The sequence below is a fragment of the Pteropus medius genome, unplaced genomic scaffold (genome assembly GCF_902729225.1).
Source record: "Pteropus medius unplaced genomic scaffold, Ma_sr-lr_union100, whole genome shotgun sequence".
Lineage (NCBI taxonomy): Eukaryota > Metazoa > Chordata > Mammalia > Chiroptera > Pteropodidae > Pteropus > Pteropus medius.
Genome location: NW_024349800.1, coordinates 35,916,342 through 35,925,804, shown reverse-complemented (window position 1 = coordinate 35,925,804; position 9,463 = coordinate 35,916,342). Strand labels below are relative to the sequence as shown.

Genomic DNA, 9,463 nt, shown 5'->3' with positions numbered 1-9,463 from the left:
CTTTATTCCAACGTATAATGCCTTTATCTATTTAAAGGGTATTTCACGAAAGAATAATATCAGAGCAACAAAGAGGATGAAATGTGACTAGTTTCTTTTGTCTTAATAACTTATGCTTTTATGGCTTAGCAGTTCAACACGATCTTCACTTCTCAGAGGCTCATTCAAAGAACTTCCTGTTGGGATTGGCTCCAAATAAGGCCTTTCGTATTTCTGGCATCTTTTGCTGGGCTAAGAGATCCAGTCGACTTTCTAGAGTATTGGAAACCTTTATTCTCTGATTGCCACTGTAGATCTCCACGCCCCCAGCTGCATTCATAGCGAGGTGAACCTCTTGATCAACTCGGACTTCAACACATTTTTGGGAGATTGCCTTGTATTCAGGGATGGCTTTTTGCACTACCCGCTCCACCAGGAGATGGTCCTGTGGCCTACAGCGAATAATTACCGCAGGCTCCAGCAGCCGGAGCATACCCTGGAGCACTAGTTTATACAACAGTCCCTGGTAGACTTGTGGGTCTATCACAATCCTACTGAGTCTCAGCTTTGCATCATTCAGCAACTCTGAGACAAGGTCATTTCGGGCTCTCAAGACTTTCAGCCTTGCCTGATTCCTCATGGTGGACATCTGGATTTTCTTCTGCTGCTCTATCTGCTTCTCCTTTTTCTCAAAATACTCCATAATCTTTAGTCGCTGGGTTTGCACAAGGCGTCCTTTCTCAATGTTGAATTCTTCTTCAGCCTTGGCATCTATTTCTTCTGCCTTCTCATTGGCTTCTTGTTCAATGAAAGCCATCATATGCTTAATCTGCTTCTGTACATCAACATCACTCAGGGCCATGGTTCTTCTGCTTTAGGGCAGAGTTTCAGGAGTGTTTCCAGAATTTCACTTCCTTAGCTGTGGAGTGCATAAGGGGAGGAAGGAGAGAGTCAAAGTCCAAACAGAAGGACTATGGGGACCACTATCCACAACTCATTTCACAGATGAGGAAACTGAGTCCCAGAGAAGGAAAGCAACCTGTCTGAGGTCATACCTTAAAAGAATAAAGACTTGAACCTGGATTCCTAGAATTCTAGCTTTACTACACTCACCACCTTTTTGTCATCAAATAATAATGAGACAATTAGGGCAGACCTAGTCCAGAAGTTTTCTAGCCAGTGATGGCTCAATACTCAGAAAACATTACTACAGATGCCACAGAAATAAAGTGAATTTTAAGAGATTACTATGAACAAATATATGCCAACAAATTGTAAGACCTAGAAGAAATGGATAAATTCCTAGAAACATAAAATCTACCAAGATTGAATCATGAACAAATAGAAAATCTGAGCATATCTATAACTAGCAGGGAGATTGAATCAGTAATTAAAAATTTCCCAACAAACAAAAGCCCAGAACCCCATGACTTCATTGGGGAATTCTATCAAAAATTTCAAGAATGAATGCCAATCTCTCTCAAACTCTTCCAAAAAAAAAATAGAAAAGGAAGAAACATTTCCAAATTTATTTTATGAGGCCCACATTACCTTGATACGAAAGCCAGACAAAGATACTACAATAGAAGAAAACTACAAGACAACATCCCTCATAAACATATGCGAAAATCCTCAACAAAATACTAAATTCAACAGTGCATTAAAAGGCTCATACACCAGGAACAAGTGAGATTTATCCCTGGGATGCAGGGATGGTTCAGCATATAAATATTAATTAATGTGATACACTACATTAACAGAATGAAGGATAAAATCACAAGATCATCTCAATAGATGCAGAAAATCATTTGAGAAAATTCAACATCCTTTCATGATAAAAACACTCAACAAACTAGAAATAAAAGGAAATTACCTCAGTATAATAAAGGCCATATGTGAAAAGCCCATAGCTAACATCACACTCAACAGTGAAAAAATGAAAGCTTTTCTTCTAAGATCAGAAACAAGGCAAGGATGCCTGCTCTTCCCATGTTTATTTAATATAATGTTTAAAGTCCAAGCTATAGAAATTAGGCAAGATAAACAAAAGGCATTCAAATTGGAAAAAAAAGAAGAAAAATTATCTCTATTCCCAGCTGACAGGATCTCATATCTAAAAAATCCTAATGATCCACAAAGAAAAAAAAATATTAGAACTAATAAATTCATTTGCAAAATATAAAATCAAGATACAAAAATCAGTTGCATTTCTATACACTTACAATGAATAATCTAAAAAGGAAATTAAGAGAACAATCTCATTTACAATATTATTTTAAAAAATCTAAAATACAAGCAATAAACTTAACCAAGGAAGCTAAACGCTTATACACTAAAAACTACAAAACATTGCTGAAAACAATTTAAAAAGGCACAAATAAATGGAAAGATATCCCATCCTGAAAGAGAACAAAGCTGGAGGCCTCACCTCACACTCCTGACTTCAAAACATATTCCAAACGTACAGTTATCAAAAGAGTACAGTACTAGAATAAAGACAGACGTATAGACCAATGGAAAAGAACAGAGAGCCCAGAAATAAACCCACTCATATACAGTAAAATGATTTTCAATGAGGGTACCAAGACTACACAATGGAGAAAGGATAGTGCCTTCAACAAATGGTGTTGGAGAAACCGAATATCTACATGCAGAAGAATGAAATTGGATTCTTATCTTACACCACACACAAAAATCAACTCAAATAGATCAAAAGCTTAAACATTACCCCTAAAACAATAAAACTCCTAGAAGAAAACATAGAGAAAGATTTCATAATATTAGTCTTGGCAATGACTTCTTGGCATGACGCCAAAAGCACAAACAACAAAAGCAAAATAGATAAATGGAACTATATCAAACTCAAAATCTATGCAGCAAAGAAAACAGCAAATATAGCAATAAGGCAACCTATGGAACGGGAGCAGATATTTGCAAACGACACATCTGATGAGGGATAAATATCCAAAATCCATAAGGAACTCCTACAACTCAATAGGGAAAGAAAAAGAATGAGAAAAGAAAAAAAATTTAAAAATAGGCAAAGGACTTGAATAGACACTTCTCCAAAGAAGACGTACAAACAACCCCAAAAGTATATGAGGAAATGCTCAACATCACTAATCATCAGGAACTGTGACTCAAAACCACAATGAGATAGATAGCACCTTACATTTGGTAGGATGGCCACTATCAAAAAAAAAAAAAAAAAAGAATGGCAGAAAATAAGTGTTGGTGAGGATGTGGAGAAATTGAGACCCTTGTGCACTATTGGTGAAATTAGAAAATGATGTAGCAGCTATGGAAAACAGTACGAAGTTTCCTTAAAAAGTTAAAAATAGAAGTATATGATCCAGCAATCCCATGTCTTGGTATTTATCCAAAAGAATAGAAAGTAGGATCTCAAAGAGGTATTTGCCCTCCCATGTTCTCTGAAGCATTATTTGCAACCTAAGTGCTCATTGACAGGAATGGATAAAGAAAATGTTGTACATACATACAATGGAATATTATTTTGGCCTTAAAATATGACAAGGAAATCCTGTCATATGCTACATCATGGATGAACCCTGAGGACATTATGCTAAGTGAAATAAGCCAGTCACAGGACAAATACTGCATAATTCTACTTAAATGAAGTATCTACAGTAGACGAATTCATAAAAGCAGATTATAGAATGGTGGTTGCTAGGGGCAAAGGGGAGAGGGAGTTAGGAAGTTGGTGTTCAGTACAGAGTTTCAGTCATGCAAGATGAAAAAATTCTAGAGATCTATTGTATAACAATGTGCATATAGTTTACAATACTGACAATACTGTACTGTAACTTAAAAATGTGTTCAGACAGTGGGTTTCACATTATGTGTTTTTCAATATACTTTAAAAAACAATAGAATACTATCCCAGAAAGATGTACCACTCACCAAGCTTGGTAGAAAAACAACCCAGTGTTTGTGACAAAGACCAAGGCTGTGGATTCAACCTTACAATCATTGGAAGTTAAAAAGAAAATGATTTAGACCACCCATTCCCCCATTATTTTAGGATGTAATTTAAAAAAAAAAACTGTACTTCTGTAAATAGAGCAAAAATATTCTCTGTTCCTAAATAAACATAACCGTTAAACAGTTGGAAAAAAAAAAAAAAACAGGCTCCCTGGGTAATAGTGCTGGTCGCCAGCTTTGGGAGCCACTGTCAATGAAAGCAGAGAGAGAGGGAGGTCCAGGAATCCCCAGGTTATGTGTGTAGGAGAAAGAAACGTACCAGATAAACCCTTAGCAGTCCCCTGCCAAGGGCCGGCCTTTGCTCTGGCGCCGGGAGTCTGCAGGCAGAATGTGGAACTTGGAACGCACGCTGGAACCTGGCACTGTTGCTTCCTTCTTTCTTCTGCAGACGACCCTTGCAGTCTGCTCAGGCAGCTTGAATCCAAAGAGCCACGTTGACACTGGGGAAGGCTGGCCAAGTCTGCAAGAGAAGGCCAAGAGGGATTTCCTTGGCACACAGGCCATGCCGGGGGCTACCCTTGCATGTTTGGAATCTCAATTAAGTTGACACATGGTGGGCTTCAGGTCTGGGGTGGGCTCACCTTAACCAAGCCATCAGAAATGAATACATGTGTGAACCTGGACAGCCAGTTTATTAATTTACTAATGAAAAACACAGCTGTCGTGTTGGCAGATCCTGGCTTTCTTTCCCTGTATGTGAGTCGCATGGGAAGGCAAATCCAAAGGCGGTTTAATGAGAAACCAGAGCAAGCGAAATTTGCCAGATGGTCTTTAAGAGGGCCACACCCACCGCCGGGGCTAGCCTGCTCTGGTCATCGAGGGAGGACACCCTGTCTAGGCCTAGTTAGGGCTGACATGGACATCGCCAGCTTCCACAGGATGGGCTCCAGAGCCAGAATTCAGATCCTAGGGCTGTGCTCACCATTTGTATGACTTTGGTAAAACAGCTCACCCCTTGAAGCCTCAGTTTCCTCAACCATATACTGGAGATAATAACATCCCCATCATAAGATTATTGTTAGGATGAAATGAAGAAACAATTGTTTGGCATAACGCTAGGCTTGTAGATACTCGTCATGCTTGGTAGTTATTATTATCATGACTACTACTACTATTATTATCTCTTTTCCACTTGACGCTTCATTCCTCCTAACAGTCTTTCTGTGTGTGTACAAAGCACCTATGACCAATTTGCTTTCTGCAACCAAGACTACACCATGGAGAAAGGATAGTGCCTTCAACAAATGGTGTTGGAGAAACCGAATATCTACAAGCAGAAGAATGAAACTGGATTCTTATCTTACAGTCTAGTCTTGCTTACTTGCATTAAACTTAGTAGCTTTGCCTGGAGCTTGAGAATCTCCCAACACTTCATGGCATCTTTGGGTAGCCGACCACATCCTTAATGACAATGGGCGAAGTCCCTGGATTCCAGGACTCATGGGCTTGGGCGGATCACCTCACAGCCTGTCACGTGTTATACATCTGAATCTGCAGACCTGAGTTCTCCTGCCTCCTCCCACACACCCACTGCTGCACAGTTTACCAGGGCCGGGACCAGAGAGCAGCTGCAGGGTGGGGCAGGGTTAAAAGCCAGGGATTGAGCAAGTGTCTCTGCAGGAATTCAAGTGCACGTGTAATGCATCTGGCAGATGCAACTTCTAGTCTATCTGAGATGGGAATTATGAGGTCACATGGGCCTCAAGCAAAACACAAAACAAACCGAGAAATGTGAAATGCACATGTCTGCTGTTGCGTGATGGCCCAGGCCCTCCATTCAGATCAGGCAGGCTTGCGCTATAAATGGCATCCACCTTGCCCATGTTTGGGGCTGGAGCAGCACCTAGGGCTCTTCAGGATGGTCTCACTCCCATAAACTATTCAGTACCAGGGTCTCTTCTTTGCCCATCAAAAACATCAGGCTCCATCCAACCTAACAGCTTCTGCTCACACCATTCTCTCAGCTAAAACGCCTTCCTCTGCTTCTCTCCATTTACCTAAATCTCACCTGTATTTTCAGGCCCTGTGTGAGCTCTACCACCTCCATGACCTCTGGACTCCGCCTCAAAATAATGAGAGCTTGGCCTATTTTCTAGATAGAATTCAGAGCTGGATTCAGCGTCTTGTTTTTTAAATTATTTTGCTTCTTCCAGGAAATTCCTAGAGGACAACAATCTCCTCTAGCAGGGGCTGGGTGCAGAAAAGCACGAGTTAAACGTGAATTGGTTGGATTAAGGGCTGGGAGGAAGACTTCCTTTTTTGTCATTTTATTGTGAAATATAACATGCATACAGAAAAGTGCATAAAATGTAAATGCATGGCCTAATGAATTATTGTGATATATAAATACCCTGTAGTCACTACCAGGTCAAGCAATAGAACATTGCCAGCACCCCAGAAGCCCTTCCTTATGACATGATGCAGACATTTCAACGCTGATGATTTCGTGTTCCTGGGCATATGAGGGGTTTTTAGAGGAAGTGTGAGGTTGGAACTCTCTCTTCACTGGCCCTTACCCTTGCCTAGAAGAGCCTGCCTGCACTCTGGGGCGGTGCAGAATCCACAGTGCCATAAGGGAAGAAGGGAGGCAGTCAGGAGGGTTTGGTGGGCAAAATGTGTCTGTCAGGCTGGAGCCCTGCCCAGCCCCTGAAGCAACTGTTATGCATTCCAGCTAGGATTTGCAAGCAAGTCTGAGGGCAGACATGTCTGAGTATGGGCTCTCTACCCCTGGACAAAAGAAAAGCAGCCCAACTTGGCCTTCCAGACACTTAGAGGCTGCAGAGTGAAGATAGGAAGAGGCTCTTCAGAGCCTGGATCATGGGGCAACTTGCAAGGCCTAAGAAGTGGGAAAGGAAATTTAGAGGAATACCCACTCCTTTGGGGGATTTCAAATGCTAACTATGTGGTAAGGGGGCATATCTTGGTTTGTCTTTCAACAAATGTTTGATGAACAGTATCATACTACGTGCCAGGCACTGCATAGGCATTAGAGATAGAATAGAGAACAAAGCAGACATCAGCCCTGCCTCCTTAGCCCACCATGTATGGGGGAAGAGAACCCGTAAGCAGGTAATTACATGATAGTGTGGGATGTTAGGAACCAGAAGTTTCAAGAAAGCTAAGTGAATGAAGGGTTTCGGTCCCTAAGTCCCCTTCCAAGTTCCTTGTGGGCTCGTTTATATGTATTGCCCTACAGACAGGTAGTGGGTGACAATAGATAACTTAATTTGGAGGCAAGTCATCTGGAAAAGGGAGCAAGTTGGTAGTATTTATTAATGGGAATTTATCCAAAAAGACAAGAATCGACTCAGTCTTTATGGACCTCTGACGCTATGCATTATCTTTGGGTTTCCAGAGAGAACCATGGTTCAGAAACGTGGAAAGGTATTTGGCACCTAAAAAGGGATGGGATAAGAGCCAGGAAAGGACACAGGCTGAGTGGCTGCAGGCTTCAGCTGATGAGTGGTCTTGCGGGCAAGGGGTCAATCCAGGAGGGAAGAGTAAAGACAAGCATTGAGGGACCGACCATTTTGATAAGAGGGTGAGATGGTCTAGATGGGGAGAATGCTGTGGGCAAAGGCACGGTGCCTGGGGGTGTGTAGGAGGTCTGGGTGCAGAGAAGAGATTGGTTTGGCAGCAGCAGACAAGCCTGCAGTGGCAGTGGGAGTGAGCAGTGTCCAGAAAGATGATCGAAGTTCAGCTGGGGAAGGTTTGAAATGTCAGACTGAGGTTGGGGCATTAGGCAAAGGAGACCCACCAAAGGCTTCTGAGAAAGGTTGGAACTTGGCCAAACCCGGGTTTAGGAAGATTAGCCTGGTGGTGGCGGAGGCAGGGGAGTCTGGCTATAAGCCAAATGCTAGTTGGAGACTGTGCAGGGATAAGAATACAAGAATGGAGGCTTTGGGATGGAAGATGAGCTACAAGAGCCAGTCAGCGGCTGATTTGATGACTCAGGGTCAGGCCCTGGCAGTGCCTGCTGCACCTCCACTCACAGAGCTGAGCGGCTCAGCTCAGGTTGAGGATGTGGAAAAGCAGGCACTACGCACTTTGCCACCTCTGCAGCAAGCTAAGGAGAGAGAAGCAAGAGCCACAGAGTTCTGGAAGTAAAAGGAGACACCCAGAGAGAAAAATCAGAAGTGCCCAGAAAGCTTTATCTCTGCTTCAGTGCTGACGACCAAGGGGCGGCATAAATTTTTTTTAATTAAATTTATTTGGTGCAGCCACTATGGAAAACAGTGCAGACGATCCTCAAAGAAGTAAGAATAGAGCTACCGTATGACACATATAGTTTTATTCCACAGAACTCCTACAGGGGCCAGGCAGATCATATATAATCGGGAGAACAAGGCAGGGCAAGAGACATTTCTCCTGAAATAATTTACATTAAGAATTCACACCTTAATTTCTCCTTTCAAACTTCTCCAGGAAGGTTACTTGAAAGCAGCAAGGTTCTCCCCAAGAGCAAACTGCTTCAAAGTTGCATAGCTAAAAGGCTTTCGATCCTGTTTCCCTAAGAAGATTCTATCCTTGTCTAAAGGATCCCGGCCTCTGCCTCCTCAGGGAATGGGGACTTAGGGTCGTAAGCTCTGATAGTTTAGAGAAGCTGGAAATCCCATTTTAAAAGCAAAATCCATCTATCTTTTCTCCTTGTTTTATTGTGGTAAAATATACATTACATAAATTCGTACCATTTTAACCGCTAAGTAATGTTCAGTGGCAGTAAGCACATTCACATTATTGTGCAACCATCGCCACCATCCATTTCCAGAACTTTTTCATCTTCCCAAACTGAAACTCTATGCCCATTAAACACCAATTCCCCATTTCCCCCTCCCTCCAGCCCTGGCAACCACCATTCTACTGTGCGTCTCTATGAATCTGACTATTCTAGGAACTTCATATAAGTGAAACATTCGATATTTGTCTTTTGTGACTGGCTGATTTCATTTTGCATAATCTTTTCAAGATTCATCCATGTTATAGTACCTGTCAGGATTTCCTTCATTAGGCTGAATAACATTCCTTTGAATGTATATATCACATTTCGTTCATCTATCTATAAATATTTGGGTTGCTTTCACCTTTTGTCTATCGTGACTACTGCTAATAGGAACACGGGTATACAAATATCTGTTTGAGGCCCTTTCAATTGTTTGGGGTATATACCTAAAAGTGGAATTGCTGGATTGTATGGCAATTGTGTTTAACTTTTTTAGAAAATGCCATACCATTTTTTACAGACACTGCACCATTTTACAATCTTACTGTTGTGGCGTGAATGATTCTGAGACCCACGGAGCCAATTGAGATTAATTATGAGCCTTTATTAGCTGGCCGGTGACTGACTCTCTACCACGCAGGGTTAGAGGAGATCAGCCCAGGGGTTTGAGAGTGAGGAAGTTATAAAGCCTAGAACAAGCAAGCAGATTACAGAAGCAGAAGTTGGCCATTCGCACAATACATCACCTAGTACCACACCCTG

At 41.8% G+C, this 9,463-nt stretch overlaps 1 protein-coding gene across 2 annotated transcripts; it reads right to left on the bottom strand.

Annotated features, from left to right (window-relative positions):
• ATP6V1E2 (ATPase H+ transporting V1 subunit E2) lies at positions 1 to 4,645 on the bottom strand. 2 transcript variants are annotated; one of them, XM_039888123.1, is made up of 3 exons: positions 4,563 to 4,645; positions 4,241 to 4,441; positions 1 to 898 (listed from the first exon to the last, which is right to left on the bottom strand). In XM_039888123.1, the coding sequence occupies exon 3, from the start codon at positions 839 to 841 to the stop codon at positions 161 to 163; it is 681 nt and encodes a 226-aa protein (XP_039744057.1). In that variant the 5' UTR covers positions 842 to 898; positions 4,241 to 4,441; positions 4,563 to 4,645; the 3' UTR covers positions 1 to 160. The 2 variants fall into 2 exon arrangements, with proteins under 2 accessions (XP_039744057.1, XP_039744055.1); XM_039888121.1 differs by having other exon boundaries at positions 4,241 to 4,611.
• Positions 4,646 to 9,463: the final 4,818 nt, after the last annotated feature.

Bases quoted from the DNA above. Each gene is read 5' to 3' on its own strand.
- ATP6V1E2 (XM_039888123.1), bottom strand. From the start codon at position 841: ATGGCCCTGAGTGATGTTGATGTACAGAAGCAGATTAAGCATATGATG.